General features: G+C 45.0%; 1 protein-coding gene across 2 annotated transcripts in view; it reads left to right on the top strand.

Annotated features, from left to right (window-relative positions):
• The window catches only part of HDGFL3 (HDGF like 3), a 41,383-nt gene extending 20,408 nt beyond the window's left edge, over positions 1-20,975 (top strand). For both annotated transcript variants that reach the window (XM_075855240.1, XM_075855241.1), the window contains exons 5-8: positions 3,175-3,333; positions 7,733-7,876; positions 12,027-12,113; positions 20,679-20,975. In XM_075855240.1, coding sequence (XP_075711355.1) covers positions 3,175-3,333; positions 7,733-7,876; positions 12,027-12,086 — 363 coding nt within the window. In that variant the 3' untranslated portion in view covers positions 12,087-12,113; positions 20,679-20,975. The remainder of the gene's footprint in view (positions 1-3,174; positions 3,334-7,732; positions 7,877-12,026; positions 12,114-20,678) is intronic.
• Positions 20,976-21,333: the final 358 nt, after the last annotated feature.

Raw genomic sequence — 21,333 nt, 5'->3', positions numbered from 1 at the left:
GGAGTCCCTGCCTCTCCGTTGAACTACTGTCCTGTACTGAAAACATGATTACAGTACAGGACAGTTGTCCGGCAGCGAGGCAGTGACTCCTAGCATCGTACATAACTATGATGCTAGGAGCCCGGCTCCCTGCACTGAGTTCGGTCCGGGACTTCCGGCCGAAATACGTCCGTCCATTACGGACGTTAATGTGCTCGTGTGAACCCAGCCTTTCTGTTTTCCTTAGACAGTAATGGCAAATGAAGGAAGAGTTGTGCGTTGGGACATGTTAGTTGGAGAACCAGCATTGTATTCAGCTGCGGTTTGCTTGTCTGTTCATCAGAACGATTCTTGACATCCTCCTTTGAATAGACAAGTTTTTTACGTTCACAGGTTTCCCTTTTGCTGGATGTTTTTCCTCGATCACACCATTCTCGGTATACTCTCAACACCCTTGCACCAAAAAACCTCGCAAGGTTGGCAGTTTTTTTTAAAATACTGGCATTGACTAATCTAGCACCGATGACCATGCCTTGTTCGAATGTCGCTTAAATCGCTCGATTTTCACATTCTGATGTGGACTCACACTGAAACTTATCCACGAAAAACTTGCTCACTTGATTTTATGCTGCACTCCGGGGTCACGGTCACATACAGGGGAGCTCCAATCATGAAAGGACAGGTGTCTAATAAAGTAGCTATTCAGTGTATGGGTATGTGCACACACACTAATTACGTCCGTAATTGACGGACGTATTTCGGCCGCAAGTCCCGGACCGAACACAGTGCAGGGAGCCGGGCTCCTAGCATCATAGTTATGTACGATGTTAGGAGTCCCTGCCTCGCTGCCGGACAACTGTCCCGTACTGTAATCATGTTTTCAGTACAGGACAGTAGTTCCACGGAGAGGCAGGGACTCCTAGCATCGTACATAACTATGATGCTAAGAGCCCGGCTCCCTGCACTGTGTTCGGTCCGGGACTTGCGGCCGAAATACGTCCGTCAATTACGGACGTAATTAGTGTGTGTGCGCATATACCCTATATGTGCACTGCAGGCTCTTATGAATTTGCTTCCCTTCAGCTCTGCCCATGTGTCAGAGACTCACAAGCAGCAAGTGCATCACTACCGTGCCTAAAAAAAACATACAAATTGGTGTCCTGTAGAACTTATACATACAAGATAGCAAGTAAATCATGCTTCAAGTATAGAGCAAAATTGTCACTGTACTTATCTTGTCAGAATTGTCACATGTTTTTGATGTAGGAAAAACTTTTATTCCAGTAAATTTGATTTAGAAAAATCCCATTGACATGCTGTGAACAAAATCAGTGTGAATTTTAGGAAGCGCTATTCATTGCGAATTGCAAATTTCAAGTTTTTCACCTATTAACGTCAATTAACGTGATTTTCGCGCAGCCGGCTTCATGATGACACTCTGGTTTTATGTTTACAAACAGAAAAGCATGTGGTGCTTTTCTGTTTTCATTCATTGTTTTTACTGCTGTTGCGAGAATCACGCGCGGCACCCGGAAGTGCTTCCGTGTGCTGAGCGCGATTTGCAAGCACCCATTGACTTCAATGGGTGCGTGCAGCGTGAAACACGGCCAAATATAGGACATGTCGTGCATTTCACACAGCGCAGATACGCTGCGTGAAATTGACTGACAGTCTGAACGGCCCCATTCAGTACCATTATTCCACGCGCGTAGCACGGACGTCATTTTTCAATAGAATTCAATGGGGAAATGTTTGTTATGAACAGACTGCTGCTATTATATTACAATGTGTTCTTTGTGCAGTTAACTGCATCTTCATAATGTCCGACCGCATGCAGTTAATGACCGCGCTGCCAAAGTTGTTGCTGAACTGCTTGCGTTTTTGCTAACAGTTCTGCAATGCCTTGTAATGAACTATATACAGGAAGCCCCTAACAAACTTCAACACGGGGGGAAACGATGTCCATCAATTATTTCCTTTATAAATGCAACAGAACTGCCGCATTACAGAGACAAAAAACGCATGCAGTTGACCACATTTGGTTTTCAAGCGCAACAAAACCGCGGCAACGACGCACCGTGTGGCCTTACCCTAAGGCTGGGTTCACACACACTATTTACGGACGTAATTCTGGCGTTTTAGCCCCGAATTACGTCCGAAAATACGGCTCCAAAGCGGCAGCAAACATTTGCCCATTCATTTGAATGGGTTTTACGATGTTCTGTGCCGACGGTCATTTTTTTTACGCGCCGCTGTCAAAAGACGGCGCGGAAAAAAGATGCCCGCGTCAAAGAAGTGCCTGTCACTTCTTGAGACGTAATTGGAGCCGTTTTCCCTTGACTCCATGGAAAAACAGCTCCAATTACGTCCGTAATGGACGCAGCGAAAAACGCCTGCACATACCATTACGGCTAAAATTCCGGAGCTGTTTTCTCCTGAAAACAGCTCTGTAATTTCAGCCGTAACGGAGGCTGCCGTGTGAACATACCCTAAGGGTATGTGCACACACACTAATTACGTCCGTGATTGACGGACGTATTTCGGCCGCAAGTCCCGGACCGAACACAAGGCAGGGAGCTGGGCTCCTAGCATCATACTTATGTACGATGCTAGGAGTCCCTGCCTCGCTGCAGGACAACTGTCCCGTACTGTAATCATGTTTTCAGTACAGGACAGTAGTTCCACGGAGAGGCAGGGACTCCTAGCGTCGTACATAAGTATGATGCTAGGAGCCCGGCTCCCTGCACTGAGTTCGGTCCACTACTTGCGGCCGAAATACGTCCGTCAATTACGGACGTAATTAGTGTGTGTGCACATACCCTTAAACTGCATCAAAACTATGTGAGTGATCCTGGCCTAATAGTTTGTGTCAAAAAGGTTCTTCTTATATCAAACGGTTTCGAGCTAGAAAACGGTCTCATTTCTCCCTTAGGCCAGGCACACATGCAGTTTTTGCCTCAGGTTTTTTAGCCAAACACGTGAGTGAACACAAAAGAAAGAAGATACATCTGTCTTTTCTTTATACTTTTCTTTCCTCTTGGATCCACTTCTGGCTTTGACTAAAAAAACTGAGCCGAAAACTGCACCAAAACTGTGTGTGTGATCCTGGCCATACACTTGTCAATTGGCATCAAAACATCAGTGTGCTCCGAGTCCTAATTATTTCTTTATTGACCCCTTGTTCTGATTGTCTAGGCAATTCAACAACAGAGCTCTTCAGAAACTGAAGGCGACGGAGGGAATGTAGCAGATGGCAGCAGTGAAGAAGAAGGGGACCAGGTAGAAGAGGATGGAAAAGGCAAAAGGAAGAATGAGAAAGCAGGTTCCAAGAGGAAGAAGTCATATACTTCAAAGGTGATGGCATAGTGTGATTATGTTTCTATTTGTCTAATGTTTACCCTTGGGATTTGCACTGCATGTTTATCCACTGAAAATGTTTAATGTGGTTAAGGGTTAATACAATGATATTCAGAAAACCTTGACATGTTTTCTTGGCCTTTCATCACACCTAAAGTCTTGCAATGTGCAATGCAGTAGTTCTCCTTGTTCTTGTACTACAATTATGTGCACACATAAGTTTGTGTGCATTTCTGCAGCGGTGTGAACTGCTACCTAACTCTAATTATAGCATAATGTCTACTTTGTGCCTTACAATACAGTTTTTTTACTTTTTTTGCTCAGGTTTCATGATAAAAATATTTACATGACGATTAATTCAAATACAACCAAAATATATTGTTTCGGCTCCTAAATTTTATAGACTGAAGCAAATGACATCCAAGTGTTTTTTTTAACCCTGTGGCCATGCTGCATAGATTTAGAGACATAGAGATTTAAAACGTATTCTGGCTGTCTGAAGCCGTCACTAGGGGGGACATGGGAGCTTACTGTATACTGTGTTATTATTGAGTTAAATGAATAACAGTATGTAGTAAGTTCGCTAGTGGCGGCTGCAGTAGCCAGAACGTAGAGCACATGGTTTTCTGTACACGCTTCTGTCGCTCATTCAGTCCTCAGTCTAGTGTAAACACTGTGGTGAGTCACTCCATAGTCTAAGGCCCCATGCACACGACCGTAAAAAACCTCAGTTTTTGCGGACCGCAATTGCGGTCCGCAAAAACAGACCCATTCACTTCCATTGAATGCGGACACCTTTCCGTATGGCTACGGATGGGTGTCCGTGCCATAGAAATGTTCCGAAAATTATGGAACATGTCCGTTCTTTTGCATTTTGCGGGCCGCGCTCCCATACTTTGTATGGGAGCACAGCCGGAAAATGCGGGTGGCAGTCGGCGGCCGGCCGTGCCCGCGGGTCGTGATTACGGGCACGGTCGTGTGCATGGGCCCTAATGTGAATGCTTCGGTCAGTCAATCAGTCCACTAACTAGTCCGTTCACAGGCTAGTAAAACTTCAGTAAGTCCGTCCACAGTCTACTGGAAACGTTGTCGCCGGTCAGTCCACAGTTAAGTTGGTCGGTTAACAATCTAGTGTAAACATGGCCATTGGTCAGTCCACAATCTAGTGTAAACACTTCTGCCTGTCAGTCCAGAGTCTAGTGTAAATGCTGCCGCTGGTCAGTCCAGCAGTTGCCGGTCAGATCACAGTCTAGTGTATATGCTGCTGCCGCTCAGTCCACAGTCTATTGTAAATACTGTCACAAATCTGTCCACTGTCTAGTGTAAATGCTGTCGCGTGTCAGTCCACAGTCTAGTGTAAATGCTGTCACATCGGTCCACGGTCTAGTGTAAATGCTGTCGCCGGTCAGTCCACAGTCTAGTGTAAATGCTGTCGCCTGTCAGTCCACAGTCTAGTATAAATGCTGTCACATCGGTCCACGGTCTAGTGTAAACACTGTCACCGGTCAGTTCATATTGTAGTGTACACGCTCCCGTCGGTTAGTCCACACTCTAGTGTAAACGCTTCTACTGGTGGGTTCACAGTCTAGTGTTAATGCTGTCACCAGTCAGTCCACAGTCTAGTATAAATCCTGCAGTCGGTCAGTCGACATTCTAGTGTAAATGCAGCCACCGATCAGATCACAGTCTAGTGTAAATACTGTCACCAATCTGTCCATAGTCTAGTGTAAATGCTGCAGTTGGTCAGCCCACAGTCTAGTTTAAATGCTGTCTCTGGTCAGTCCATCGTCTAATTTAAACACTGTCGCTGGCAGTCTACAGTAAAGTGTAAACGCTGTCTCTGGTTAGTCCATAGTCCTAGAGTACACGCTGTCGCTGGCAGTCCACAGTCATGTGTAAACGCTGTCACTGGTCAGTCCATAGTCCTAGAGTACACGTAGCCGCCGGTCAGTCCACAGTCTAGTGTAAAGGATGCCACTGGTCAGTCCATAGTCCTAGAGTACACGCTGCCGCCGGTCAGTTCACAGTCTAGTATAAACGCTGCCGCTTTTCGGTTCACGGTCTAGTGTAAACAATGCCGCCAGTCAGCGTACAGTCTAATGTAAACGCTGCCGCCAGTCAGTGAATCGTGTAATGTAAACGCTGACGCTGGTCAGTTCCCAGTCTAGTGTAAACACTGTCACCAATCAGTCCATAGTCTAATATAAATCCCGGACAGGCCGCAGTGGAAGTCCGCAGCAGACATTTTTTCCTTTTGGTTTCTATTGTTTGTTTTTTTTTAAACTTGGTTTATTCTATACAATGTACGAATGACAAAATAATCATAAGTAACACGACAGGGGATATACAAATAAACCATAAGGAAAGAAGACATTCCTATAACGAAAACAGTCCTGCGCAAGAGCATCCAATCCGTACTGCCTCACAAATTATCAAAATGGAATACAAGGAAAATGAGGCATGATCAAAGTCTACATAAACAAAATCACTGCACGCAGTTTAGGTATACACCAGATAGAAGTTTATAATATAATGCAGAGTCCCATACAATTAATCAGTTAGACAGTATGTCTTGCGGTAAGGAAGTTTGAAGGTCACCCACGCTGAAGGAGGTATGAGGAGACGAACATCAACTCACCCAAAGGCTGGATTCACACGAACGTGTATTGCGTCCGTGCGGGCCGCGTGGTTTTCACGTGCCACGCACAGACCAATACAAGTCTTAGGTTGCAGTACAGACAGTCCGTGCTTTTTGCGCAGCGTTTGTCCGCTGCGCAAAAAGCGCGACATGGTCAATATCTCTGCGTATTTTGCGCATCACGCACCCATTGAAGTCAATGGGTGCGTGAAAATCACGCAGGTTGCACGAAAGCACTTCCATGCGAACTGCCTGTTTCGCGCACCAGCTGTCAAAAGGATGAATGTAAACAGAAAAGCACCACGTGCTTTTCTGTTTACAAACATCCGAATGGCGTGTCATAATGATGGCGGCTGCGGGAAAACCACGCAGCAGTTAATGCAGACGTTGTGGAAAACAGCTGTGCAGAAAATAGCTTGTGGTGCGGAGTTTATATTCTGCAGTAGAGCTGAGCGAACTTATGATCAGTTCGGTTCGGCTGGTTCGACGAATTTCATGAAAAAGTTCGATTCGGACCGAACCTGTAATTCAAGAAAGCCCATAAAAATCATGGCCGTGATAACGGCACGGGCAGCCCATAGAGGTCTATGGAGCTCCCGTAATGACGGGTGGCTACATGTGTGCACCCGGCATTACGGCAGCGTTGCTAGGCGACGTCAGTAAATAGTCACTGTCCAGGGTGCTGAAAGAGTTAACTGATCGGCAGTAACTCTTTCAGCACCCTGGACAGTGAATTCCGATCACGTTCGTACTTACTGAGAACTTTCTGCTTCTTCCTCCAGTCTGGTCTCCCGGCCGTTGCCTTGGTGACGCGTCCCTCTCGACATCCCTGGATGACGTTTCAGCCAATGTGACCGCTGCAGCCAATCACAGGCCAATCACATACTGCAGCGGTCACATGGACTGTCGCGTCATCCAGGGATGTCGGGCTGGATGTCAAGAGAGGGACGCGTCACCGTTGCCTTGGTGACGCGTCCCTCTCTTGACATCCGGCCTGACATCCCTGGATGACGTTTCAGCCCATGACTGGCTGACATGACTGGCCTGTGATTGGCTGCAGCGGTCACTTGGACTGAATCGTCATCCCGGGAGGTCGGACTGGAGGAAGAAGCAGGGAGTTCTCGGTAAGTAGGAACTTCTATTTTTTTTACACGTTGATTTATATTGTGATCGGAAGTCACTGTCCAGGGTGCTGAAACAGTTACTGCCGATCGCTTAACTCTTTCAGCACCCTGGACAGTGACTATCTCCTGACGTCGCATACCAGAAAATCAGTGACTCATAAGCCGGGTTCGGTCAAAACGTGTTCGGCCGAACCCGGTGAAGTTCGGATTCGCTACGAACCGAACTTTTCACGATGTTCGGACCGAAACCGGGTTCGGTTGTCCCAGTTCGCTCATCTCTATTCTGCAGCATGCACAGTCTGTTGCAGAGAAGCAGCGGATTTTCACTGCAGATTTCAACCTTTGCAATGCAAAGGCTGAAATATACAGCAAGTCCACTGCAAAATCCACCATGTCTGGAGGAACACTCAAATATGCAAACTTTTCTGCAGTTCGTTGCGTATTTGCACGAATATGCAGCAAAATCCGCAGTGGTAAATTTCCGCTATGTCTGAGCGTGTCCTACGGGGTAAGTTTTATATGCATTAAAAAGTCTGTAATTTTTAATTAAATAAAAAAGACTTACACTGAAGGCGTATACTGAAACACTTGTTTAACAATTTGTGTATTTGTTCCACTTTTATAACCACTTTAGAAACCATCCAAGCTTTCTCGGAAATCTTCTGGAGACGAAGGAGAAAAAGACAGCAAAGATGATGAAAATAAGAGTGGTTCAGAGGCTGGTGATGCGGACAATGACACAAGAAATGCGTCAGAGGTGCAGAAAAGCAGTGCAGGGGTATGGTTGCATACGTCTTATGGTATTGCATATTATAAGGTCTTGCTTGTACCTTGAAAACTTATTTAATGGCATCTTACCCATGAATAGAGAAGCATTGTCTGCCCCTCCATATTCTCTATGCAGTGTTGCATCACATTCATATAAAACTGGTAAATCTAGGCAAGTGTTGGACTTTCAGGCTCGTCTATTTTAATCTTATTATTTGGGGGAAAACCAGAGGGGATCTCCATTCCCATTTATACAATTATGTCATAGCCAAAACATCGTTGTTATTTTTATCACAATCTTCTTGATGATACATGAACTTATTTTGGTTGGGAAAGTATTTTGGCAAAAATATAAAACAATATATAAATAAAATGATTAGGCGTGCAAATAATATACAATAAAACTGATCTTGAAGTCTCAATTCAACTAAATGGCAACTATCAATATCTGGTTTGGACTGGTGGACGGACAAAATGTGATTAGGGTACAGTCAGACGCAAAACACACAAAAAAATTTGTTGCGAAAATCAGTTCCATTCATCTGAATGAAACTTGCAGAAATCCATGCAGGTGCTGCAGAAACAACCACATTCAGGGTAAGGCCACACTGCGTTGTTGACGTGGTTTTGTTGCGTTTGAAGATCCGGAGTGTATATAAAATATAACTTTTACTGAGTTTTGTTTAAAACATTCGTAATATGCAACATATACACATAAAAATTTCATGTGCCAATATTGCATGCAATTTTTCATATATTTTTTATGATATTCATTTTCATCATGACCTGTGTAAGGTTTCTTAATCTGTATTATTTGATTGTTATTCTCTTCAGGAGGTTCCCCCACATTTGTCTAGTTTCTTTAATTTGCATGAAAAACATATAGGGGTAATATAGGGATTTTAGGGCAGTTGCACTCCTACCCCTTTTTCCGGTGTTAGTAGTCCTTTAACAGTTGTATCCAATGCCAAAATAGTGGTAAACCTCTTTTAGGTAGTGACTGGTAAATGAGTATTCGACCAACGCGTTTCTTCCTGACCAAACGATTCCTCAGGGGAGATAGGTCAAAAGAGCAGCTTCATCCGGGTTCATAGGAGGCTGCTTAGAGATTAGTATAGCTGTCTACCCGAGAAAAGTGCTTTCTAATAAGAGCATACTATTTTTTTCTTGTTATAATATCATGGAGAACAAATTTACAATTACTTTTGTCCAGGTGGTGGACTTCAAATAATACCACAAATATTTATTCAAGCGTTTTATAAAGGAAATAATTGATGGACACAGTTTTCACCCGTGTTGAAGTTTTGTAGGTGCTGCCTGTATAATAGTTCATTACAATGCATTTCAGAACTGTTAGCAAAAATGTAAGCAGTTCAGCAACAACTTTGGCAGCGCGGTCATTAACTGCATGCGGTCGGACATTATGAAGATGCAGTTAACCGCACAAAGAACACATTGTAATATAATAGCAGCAGTCTGTCCATAAGGGTAAGGCCACACGGTGTGGTCACGGTGCGTTTATGTTGCGTTCTAAGGGTAAGGCCACACGGTGCAGTCACGGTGCGTTTATGTTGCGTTTTTAAACTGCAGCGTCATTTTTCAATAGAAGTCAATGGTCAAATGTTTGTTATGGACAGACTGCTGCTATTATATTACAATGTGTTTTTTGTGCAGTAACTGCATCTTCATAATGTCCGACCGCATGCAGTTAATGACCGCGCTGCCAATGTTGTTGCTGAACTGCTTATGTTTTTGCTAACAGTTCTGCAATGCATTGTAATTAACTATTATACAGGAAGCCCCTAACAAACTTCAACACGGGTGAAAACTATGTCCATCAATTATTTCCTTTATAAATGCAACAGAACTGCCGCATTACAGAGACAAAAAAGGCATGCAGTTGACCGCATGCGATTTTCAAACACAACAAAACCGCATCAATGACGCACCGTGTGGCCTTACCCTAGGGCCTTATTCACACAAGCGTATTTCCCGTCCATGTTACGCGCGTTAAAAACTGCACGCCACACGGACCTATGTAAGTCAATGGGGCCATTCAGACATTCAGTGTTTTTCACGCAGCGTGTGTCCGCTGCGTGAAACTCACTGCATGTCCTATACTTGTGCGTTTTTTGCGCATCACGCACCCATTGGAATCAATGGGTGCGTGAAAATCATGGACAGCCCACGGACGCACATCCGTGTGACATGCGTTTTTCACGCAACAGTTGCTAAAGAAATGATGAGAAAAAGAAAACCACCTCCTTCAGTTTATTTTGTAGACGTCAAAAACGCGTGACATATGGACGACATACGCACGTAAAAAACGCAGACACACACCATACACGGATGTCACTCGGAAATGCAACACAGGAAAAACACTGCGTTTTTTACGCGTGCAAAACGGACACGTTCGTGTGAATAAGGCCTAACAGTTCTGTAATGCATTGTAATGAACTATATACAGGCAGCAACTAACAAACTTCAACACCAGTGAAAACTGTGTCCATCAATTATTTTCTTTAAAAACGCAACAGAACTGCAGCCTTACAGAGACAAAAAACGCATGCAGTTTTCAAACGCAACAAAACCGCGTCAGCGATGCACTGTGTGGCCTTACCCTTACAAAAATGTCACTATTGACTTGAAAACTGACGCCTGAAAACACGGCTCCAATACGTCGGCAAACATCTGCCCATTCATTTAGATGGGTTTTTCCGATGTACTGTGCCGACGACCTGTCATTTTACGCGTCGCTGTCAAAAGACGGCACGTAAAATAACAGCCTCGTCAAAGAAGTGCAGGACACTTCTTGTGACGTAATTGGAGCCGTTTTTCATTGAATCCAATGAAGAACAGCTCCAAATTACGTCCGTAATGGACGCCTCGCAAAACGCAAGTACGAGCAATTACGTCTGAAATTCAGGAGCTGTTTTCTCTTGAAAACAGCTCCGTAATTTCAGCCGTAATTGACGTTATCGTATGCACATACCCTAAGGCCACATGGTGCGTCGTTGACGCAGTTTTGTTGAATTTTAAAATCACATGCGGTCAACTGCATGCGTTTCTTATCTCTGTAATGCGGCAGTTCTGTTGCATTTATAAAGGAAATAATTGATGGACATAGTTTTCACCCGTGTTGAAGTTTGTTAGGGGCTGCCTGTATATAGTTCATTACAATGCATTGCAGAACTGTTAGCAAAAACGTAAGCAGCTCAGCAACAACATTGGCAGCGCGGTCATTAACTGCATGCGGTCGGACATTATGAAGATGCCGTTAACTGCACAAAGAACACATTGTAATATAATAGCAGCAGTCTGTCCATAACACACGTGCTTTTCTGTCTGTAAACAGAAAAACAGAGTGTCATCATGAAGCCGGCTGCGCGAAAATCACGCAGCCGCGCACCATATGCTGATAACACACGGAACTTTTGCGCGCGCAAAACGCCGCGTTTTTTTGCGCGCACAAAACAGACACGTCCGTGTGAATAAGGCCCCCTTTCACATACACAAAATGTTGGCGTTTGAAAATGCATAAGAAAACGCTTCTAAGAATGCTAGCAGTTTTCAAATGAAACATGCGTTTTTTATGGTGTTTTTAGTGGCATTTTTTGTGGCATTTTCCATTTGGTGTAATTTTGTACATTCCAGATGCTTTGTTACCACAGGTGTAAGCGCTGCCAGCGTATGCCCCTCTTCCTATTGAAGTAGCTAAGCTTTCATTTTTATGGGAAAGGCTGGGGTATTCAGGGACCATGTGTAAGGCCTGGTAACAAACTGTGAATGCTTAGGGTTTTCTTCTTGAATTATTTATGTTTTATTTTTAAACTAAAACCAGAAATCAATCCCAAAGACAGGTCAAGCTGTTCTTCACACTCCACTTATGAGATCTGTTCCATCAGCTTACTGTTTTAAAAACAACAAAAACAAACAAACATTAAGAATCATGATGGAACCTTGCTGTGGGAACTTGGTCGCTTGCAGTTTGGCCTTACCTAAGTTTTGCTCTTTGTATATGTAATGTATTTATTGGCAGCGTATTATTATTGCAGTACTGGCTGTTGGGCATTATACTATGTCCAGCATGAAGAGTACACCAAAACATTGTCTGCTTGAACAAAAGGTTTTACACAAGGTGTTTTGTGATTTTCCTGCAGAATGTATATGCAAGAGTTGGAGCCCGAAAGAAATGCACAGATGCTAAAGAGAAATTATAAATCTTAGTGGCACACAGGCAAGATGTGGTGAGCATACAGTCAACTATCCACATGACATGAACTGAGGCACAACACACATTCATCTTCATAATGTTATGTTATCTTGCAAGCAAGTTTGGAACTGTAGTACATCCTGCATTACTTATCTCCAAAACACCCTGAAAATAGTTAGAATTTTTTCTGTCTGTATATTTTTATTACTTTGTGTCACAAATGATTGTACATTACTGCAGTTGATGGGATATGTTAATATTCACTATGAAGTTTAATACAAGAGATATTAGATGTATTGCAGGTAAATAGCACATAAAGTGGTTCCCATAGTATAGGCATAAAGTATTTGGAAATCAGTCTAAGAAAGACATTTAACCAATTAATATTTACAATTTATTTTATATATTTGCTGTTGATGACGCTTAGCTTTAAAGGGGTTTTCCGAGTTATTCCAAAAAGAATCAACGATAGGAGGGATGTATTAATAAAATCACTGGTCTCATCGATCCTGTTCCATATACCCACTGAAACCAGTGATTGGTGTAGCGACCATGGCCGTGGTCCGTGGGGTCCACTCACCTCCGGACGCCCACAGCCATGGATCTGTGAGCACTGGTCCCCATCTCCTTCCCAGGAGACACCAGCGCTCACCTCCGGTCCGCTGTGTCCCATAGGGTGCGCACATGTAGGAAATTATCATCAATACACAATTGATTTCCTGGACTATAAGAGGGCCCCAGTCCATCTAATCCTTGCCTGAGCTTTGTTAGTTTATCCCAAGTCTGTCTTGCAAATGGTCCATTAGTGTTTCCCGTTCCAGTTGTTACCCGTGCCCTGTTACCTGTTCCTGTATACCGTGCTGTGTTCTTGTTCCTGTGCCTACCAGTGTTGGAGTCGTGTCTACCGCACCTGCTGTCTTTTGCTACGTCCAGTGCCTTCTGCCACGACCTGAGGGATTCGCCACGTCTGGCGCAACCTGCGGTACCTGCTGTCATCCGCCACGTCTGGCGTTACCTGCTGCACCCACCTCCATCTGTGCCAGAGCTGCGGCCACTGTCTGGACTATGCATGTACCCTTGTGCGGGACTTTGTATTTCTGGGGTTCCCTGTTGTTTGGCCAGCTGCCTCCCTGCTATGGCGGTGCGGCCTAGTGGGTCCACATACCCACAAACCGTGACAGTAGGCTCAGGCCATGGACCCCACTGGTCAACCTGAGACCTTGACGACACAAGCCGTGCTGGCCGAGATGCAAGACCTCCAGTCACGGCAAGACCAACTCTTCCTGTCGGTGAACGCTATAGCCCATCGGTTTCTTGCTCCAACCACAGTCGTCACCGCACCCATTCCTGCTGTTCTTCCTGCTACACTTCCTGTCTATAATATCAACATATGTCTCAACAGGAAAATAGTTATCAGGGTTAGACCACCAACAAGTGCGGATTCAGGCCTCCCTACTGTGGGAATAGAGACTCCAAATTAACTATAGAAAACACTGAGAACAAAGGAGTCATAAACTATTAGGATAATTTTGCCAATGGCATAGAGAAATAAACTTTATTAGGACAGTACAAATTACATACAATTTAAAAATAGACTACAAAATCCAAGACCTGTACACCTCCCAAGTGGCAAAGACGAACATAGAGGAAATACCTCTTATAAATGCAGCTCCGGGAAGAAAGAGATCATTAAATCAAAACAAGCAAGGGCTCAGACAAACATATTGTCAGTTCAGTATGATTGAATATCAAGTGAAGGCGAAACGCCAGAAAATGAAATGTAAGTGAAATCGGGTCATATATTCATCCAGACTCATAGTAGCATTGTAGGTAAATGATTAAATGCTGGACTCAAAAAATGACGACAAATTGCTTACATAAGCCCACATCAAGCAAGATATATCTTCCCAGCAAGTAAAGCCACAAGAGGAAAGGTAAGTAGAAAAGGTATAAGGTAAAAACCTATGGTGCTACTAACCCATATAATTCCTGTGGTTCAGTGACTTCCCGAGTACGGAGGGACCCCGACGCGCGTTTCGCGTAGATGGCTTTTTCAGAGGGGTATACCCCTCTGAAAAAGCCATCTACGCGAAACGCGCGTCGGGGTCCCTCCGTACTCGGGAAGTCACTGAACCACAGGAATTATATGGGTTAGTAGCACCATAGGTTTTTACCTTATACCTTTTCTACTTACCTTTCCTCTTGTGGCTTTACTTGCTGGGAAGATATATCTTGCTTGATGTGGGCTTATGTAAGCAATTTGTCGTCATTTTTTGAGTCCAGCATTTAATCATTTACCTACAATGCTACTATGAGTCTGGATGAATATATGACCCGATTTCACTTACATTTCATTTTCTGGCGTTTCGCCTTCACTTGATATTCAATCATACTGAACTGACAATATGTTTGTCTGAGCCCTTGCTTGTTTTGATTTAATGATCTCTTTCTTCCCGGAGCTGCATTTATAAGAGGTATTTCCTCTATGTTCGTCTTTGCCACTTGGGAGGTGTACAGGTCTTGGATTTTGTAGTCTATTTTTAAATTGTATGTAATTTGTACTGTCCTAATAAAGTTTATTTCTCTATGCCATTGGCAAAATTATCCTAATAGTTTATGACTCCTTTGTTCTCAGTGTTTTCTATACTTCCTGTCTATAGCAGTACCGACCCCCTGCGCTTCTTGCCGCTACCTCCACGCTATGACGGAGACCCGAGGACCTGCAGGGCATTTTTGATTCAGTGCCAGATCCACTTCAGACTACATGCCAGGTCCTTCTCTTCAGATGACGTCAGGATCGCCTTCATCATCTCTCTCCTTACTGGCAAAGCCCTGGCATGGGCTAATCCTCTGTGGGAACATCAGGGACCAGAGACCCGTGACTTGCAGTGCTTCTTACGGACCTTCCGCTCGATCTTTGAGGAACCTGGGAGAGTTTCTTCGGCTGCTGCATCCCTGCTGACCCTACACCAGGGAGACCTCTCCGTGGGCGAGTATGCCATTCAGTTCCGTATCCTGCCTGCTGAGTTAACCTGGAACAACTAGGCTTTGGTGGCCACATTCTGGCAGGGACTGTCTTCGGGGATTAATGACGAGCTGGCCGCTCTCGATCTGCCATCTACCCTGGACGATCTTATCCTACTTGCCACCCGGGTTATCATGAGGATCCGGGAGCGTTCCCAAGAGGTTTTCCGGGAGAGAGAACTTTCTAAGCTGGATTCTACTTTCCAGCAATCCTCCTCAGTCGTCCTACCAGAGGATCCTATGCAGATGAGCCATGTCAAATTGTCTATCCAGGAGAAGCAATGCAGATGCACTTCTGGACTTTGTCTGTATTGCGGCCTCGGAGACCATATTGTGCGTCTGTGTCCCTAGAGGCCAGAGAGACCCCATTGCCTAGAATTGGTGGAACGGTACCTAATAAAGCATTCTGTTCCAAGCTGACTATTCCTGTGACCCAAGTATCCGGCGAGAGGACGCATCGGGTTTCTGCCTATCTTGACTCTGGGTCTGCTGCAAACCATCCAAAAGGAGCTAGTGGATCATCTTCAGTTGCCCACAATTCCTCTGGAGACATCCTTGGCTGTTGCCTCAGTGAATGGACTGCCTCTGCCTGATCCCATCGTTTCTAAAACCAAGCCGTTGAAGCTCCAGGTTGCAGTCCTTCATTCTGAAATTTCTTTCCTTGTTTTGCCCAAGGCCGTCAATCCTGTTCTGTTGGGCCTGCCTTGGCTTCGACTAAATGCCCCAGTCCTGGACTGGAATTCCGGAGAGGTTCTCCAATGGGGCTCCAAGTGCTTTGATCGTTGTCTGTTGCAGATCCATCCTGTCCAGCCTCCTCTACCTCAGTCTTTGGCGGGACTGCCCCAGTTTGCTTAGTTTGCAGATGTTTTCAGCAAAAGGGAGGCTGAGACGCTGCCTCCACATCGGACTTATGACTGCCCCATTGAACTGGTTCCTAATGCCTCTCTCCCCCGTGGCCGAGTATATTCTCTCTCCTTGCCAGAGTCTCTATCCATGTCGGCCTATATCAAGGAGAATTTGGAGAGGGGTTTCATACGAAAGTCTTCCTCCCCGGCTGGGGCTGGCTTCTTCTTCGTAAAAAAGAAAGACGGATCCTTTCGACCCTGCATTGACTACCGTGGTCTCAACCAGAACACGGTCAAGGACAAATACCCGTTGCCACTTATATCCGAGCTGTTTGATCGCATACGAGGAGCCCAAAAATGTTCTAAACTAGACCTGCGGGGGGCTTATAACCTAATCCGGATTCACCGGGGTGACGAATGGAAGACGGCATTTAACACCCGTGACGGACACTACGAATACCTAGTGATGCCCTTCGGACTGTGTAACGCTCCTGCAGTATTTCAGGAATGTGTTAATGATATCTTCCGAGATCTCCTCTATATCTGTGTTGTTGTTTATCTCGATGATATTTTGATTTTCTCCCCAGATCCAACGACTCATTGGAGGCATGTCCGTCAAGTTCTACTACGATTAAGGGAGAATAGTTTATACGCCATTCTGGAGAAGTGCGTCTTTGAGAGGAGTTCTCTGCCCTTCCTGGGCTACATCATATCGGATCAAGGCCTCAAGATGGATCCTGAGAAAGTGAGAGCTGTCTTGGAGTGGCCACGTCCTCAAGGTCTGAGGTCCATACAGCGTTTCCTGGTATTCGCCAATTTCTACCGGCAGTTTATCCCAAACTTCTCATCACTGACATGTCCTATTTCCACCCTTACCATGAAGGGTGTGAACGTCAAGGTGTGGACCCCAGAGGCAGAGTCCGCATTTATTAGTCTCAAAAAAGCCTTCACTTCAGCATCGATCCTCCATCATCCTGACGTATCTCGACAGTTTTCTTTGGAGGTGGACGCCTCTTCTGTTGGTGCAGGTGCACTTCTGTTCCAGAGGAGCTCCAAAGGAAAGGCAGTAGTATGTGGCTACTACTCAAGACTTTTTTCTTCTGCAGAGTGCAATTACTCTATTGGGGATCGGGAGCTACTGGCCATCAAATTGACTCTGGAGGAGTGGAGACATCTACTGGAGGGCGCGGCTCACCCCATCCTGATCTACACCGACCACAAGAACCTCACTTACCTTCAGTCCGCTCAACGACTAAATCCCCGTCAAGCCAGGTGATTGCTGTTCTTCACCCGTTTCCAATTTGTGCTCCACTACCGTCCCGCTGACAAGAATGTGAGGGCCAATGCCCTGTCCAGGTCATTTGAGACGGATGTCACGGTGGAGTCTCTTCAAACTATCATAGACCCGTCCTGCATTATCACTGCCAATCCTTTGCAGGTTAGAGACATCCCTCCGGGGAGGACTTTTGTTCGATCAGCAGACAGGAGAAGAATTCTCCGATGGGGATACAGTTCTAAACTGGCTGGGCACCCTGGTGTTCGTAAAACCCGAGACCTGATTGCTCGTCACTTCTGGTGGCCCAAGGATGTTGTGGACTTTGTCTCTTCTAGCACGGTGTGTGCTTCTAACAAGGTTACTTACTCCAAGCCTGCCGGTCTCCTTCAACCTCTGCCTGTACCCATTGCCCCCTGGCAGCACATTGCGATGGACTTTGTCACTGACATTCTACCCTCAGCAGTATGCAACACTGTCTGGGTGGTGGACCGGTTCTCTAAGATGGCACATTTTATCCCGCTGACCGGCCTACCTTCTGCGCCCCGACTGGCGAGTTTCTTCATTCAGCACATCTTCCGCTTGCATGGCTTGCCCCTTCACGTTGTGTCCGATCAGGGGGTTCAGTTTTCCTTAAAGTTTTGGAGGGCTCTCTGTAAACTCCTGGATGTGAGATTCGACTTTTCCTCAGCCTATCACCCCCAGTCCAATGGGCAAGTCGAGAGGATCAACCAGATCATGGAGAATTATCTCCGTCACTTCATCTCCTTACAGCACGATAACTGGGTACAGCTTGTTCCATGGGCCGAGTTCTCGTACAACAACCACACAAGCGAGTCCACCACTTCCACTCCATTTTACATTGTTTACGGTCAACATCCTAGAGTCCCTCTTCCAGTGTCTACTACTTCTTAGGTACCCGCTGCTGACTCTGCATTTGGGGATTTCCTGCAAATCTGGCAACAGACCCAGTCCTCTATTTTGCTGGCTGTCAATCGCATGAAGCGAAAAGCGGATACAAGAAGAAGGGAGCCACCGCAGTATCTTCCAGGTACCTAAGTCTGGCTATCCTCACGGAACATTTGTTTGAAGGTGCCTTCATACAAGTTTGCTCCTAGGTTCCTCGGTCCTTTTGAGATTCTGCAACAGATTAACCCTATCTCCTATAAACTGCGGCTGCCTCTTACCCTCAGAATCCCCAACTCCTTTCATGTGTCCCTCCTGAAATTAGTGGTCCTGAACCGCTACAGCAAGACTTCCTGTTCCACAACTGCTCCCAGCGGTTCTTCTGATGTGTTCGAGGTCAGGGAGATCCTGGACTGCAAGAGGGTTGGAGGAATGAATTTCTATTTGGTGGACTGGAAAGGGTTTGGTCCTAGGAGCCGGTGGAGAACCTCGATGCCCCTGCTCTCGTTAAGAAGTTGCTCTCTCGCTCTAGTCCCAAGAAGAGGGGGGATACTGTAGCGTCCATGGCCGTCGGGTCCACTCACCTCCTGACGCCTGCAGCCATGGATCTGTGAGCACTGGTCCCCACCTCCTTCCCAGAAGACGCCAGCGCTCACTTCCGCTCCGATCCGCTGTGTCCCGTAGGGTGCACACGCACGCTAGTGCCCGCTCTTAAAGGGCCAGCGCGCGCACATGTAGGAAATCATCATCATCATCATCAACACACATGATTTCCTGGACTATAAGAGGGCCCCAGCCCGTCTGATCCTTGCCTGAGCGTTGTTAGTTTATCCCAAGTCTATCTTGCAAATGGTCCCTTAGTGTTTGCCGTTCCAGTTGTTACCTGTGCCCTGTTACCTGTTCCTGTATCCCGTGCTGTGTTCTTGTTCCTGTGCCTACTAGTGTTAGAGTCGTGTCTACTGCACCTGCTGTCGTTTGCCACGTCCAGTGTCTTCTGCCACGTCCAGTGTCTTCTGCCACGACCTGAGGGATTCGCCACGTCTGGCGCAACCTGCGGCACCTGCTGTCATCCGCCACATCTGCCATTACCTGCTTAACCCACCTCTATCTGTGCCAGAGCTGCGGCCACTGTCTGGACTATCCAGGTACCCTTGTGCGGGACTTTGTATTTCTGGGGTTCCCTGTTGTTTGGCCAGCTGCTTCCCTGCTACGGCGGTGTGGCCTAGTGGGTCCACATACCCGCAAACCCTGACAATTGGTTGCAGAAATCATGTGGGTATACAAGCACATCATCGCTGCAGTTATTACAATAAACAGCTGCGGGGAGGACCAGAGAAACGGCACTGGAACGCCAGGGATCTTTGAGGTGAGTAGTCTCTTTTATTTTTTAATGCATTCCTCCTACCGCTGCTACTTTTTGGAATAACTCGGAAAACCCCATTTAACTTCTATAAACTGGGGCTTGTAGTACAATGATACCAGCAGATAGTTCTACAGAAGCTACAGTATCGGTGGCAAGGATACTGCAGGTGTTTAATGCAGTGTTCCCCAACCAGCGGTTTGGCAACCATATGTTGTTTTCTGGCCCTCTGCATGTGGCTTCCTAGCTGTCGGCACCTGAAGATATTATTGTGCACAATAGATATTATAGAAGTCATAGTAGTACTGAACATTGGCACCAAGCTTAAGCAGGCCATGTACATAAGACTGTGATTGGCCAGAATGGCCGGTCAGTCATCTGTGGGATTATTCATACAAACAATCTCACCAGCACATAACAGAGTTTACTGACCTATCCGGACGTCAGTTTTTCTAAAAATTTGATTCCAGATTTTACTGACCTATCAGGAAGTCATTTTTTTATTTGATTTTTTAAATTGATTCCCTGGGGCCAGCGCAAAGTAGCAAATGATCAACTGAATGCACCCGATCATGCCATACATAGGTAGTTTCAGACAGCCAAATTTTCCAACCTGACTAATCACGTTTTTGGCAAACTAGAAGTCTGACGTTGGCCACCGCGAACGATCATTTGCGTTAATCTTGTAAACAATAGTCATCCAAGATGGTTAAGATTGGCCATTTCACCTAGTATGTTCTTATGTGCATGGCCAGCTTCGGAGCCAGATCACTGGCACTTGGCTTCTGGGTCAGGATCATAAAGCAGGCACGTTGCATTATAGCCAGCATTGTGAAACTAGGCTGCACCAGCACAATATCGATGACATTTAAATTATTTGTTTGGTTATATTATTGTATTTCTTGGGATTTGGTTGTAAATTGTTACAAGATTTAACTTAATTGCAATCTGTCAAAGATATAGACTTTTTCTTGTTTAAACATTATGTGGCTCAACACCAAAAAGTTGGGTACCTCTTGTTTGAATTATAAAAATAGTATGTGAACCATTTATTATATGTTCCAGACAATACACTTCCAAAGTGTTTACTTAGGTTTTCAAATTCTTTTTTATTCCTGTAAAACAATGAAATTAGAGGTAGTTTTCTAATATAAATTGACGTCTTTTTTTTTTTTGTTCTGTTTTTTTCAGACTTAACGAAGTGCAGAATACCGTGAGAAGAGGTCCGTATTTCGCAGTTTAGTATTCTTGGATTTGATATGGCTCCACACATTTAATTGTTGCCACCAAGAATTTGTCCGTTTGTATACATAATATCATATTCCTGTTTGTTGTGTTTGCTGGCATCAGAAGTCTTTCTTCTCGAGAGGGCAGCTTTTCATTTTCATTATTCTGTTGCATGATGTTGCCCTTTAAATTAGCTAACATTATGTTTTCACAAACTTCAATGTGTGTAATTATTTCTAATTAAAGAAAAAAGGAAATTGACTTACATGTATTTTAATACAGCAACAAAATTGCAAAACACATTGATAAATATCCAGACTCAAATAAGATATATGTAGTTAATGATTTGGCCATCCCATTTTTAGCTGTCATTCTTCATAGGCAGTCTGGTAGCGAGGCCTGGATATACTGCATATACTGGTATATTTGCCAGGGCATAATGTATTTTTCTTGCTCACCACTATAAATGTTAGATGCTATTTAAAGTCCCTGAAACCTCATTGTACATTCTTAGTACAAATTTTATGGCAGCTCTTAAACATGTATTGCTGACAGTGTATTCACATAAACTGTATAAAAGGCCTTCACATTCAAGAAGTAAAGGCAAAAGCTGATAAAG

This window comes from Rhinoderma darwinii, chromosome 3 (assembly GCF_050947455.1).
Source record: "Rhinoderma darwinii isolate aRhiDar2 chromosome 3, aRhiDar2.hap1, whole genome shotgun sequence".
NCBI lineage: Eukaryota > Metazoa > Chordata > Amphibia > Anura > Rhinodermatidae > Rhinoderma > Rhinoderma darwinii.
The sequence above is the reverse complement of the archived record's forward strand: the minus strand, read 5'-3'. Positions and strand labels throughout refer to the sequence as shown.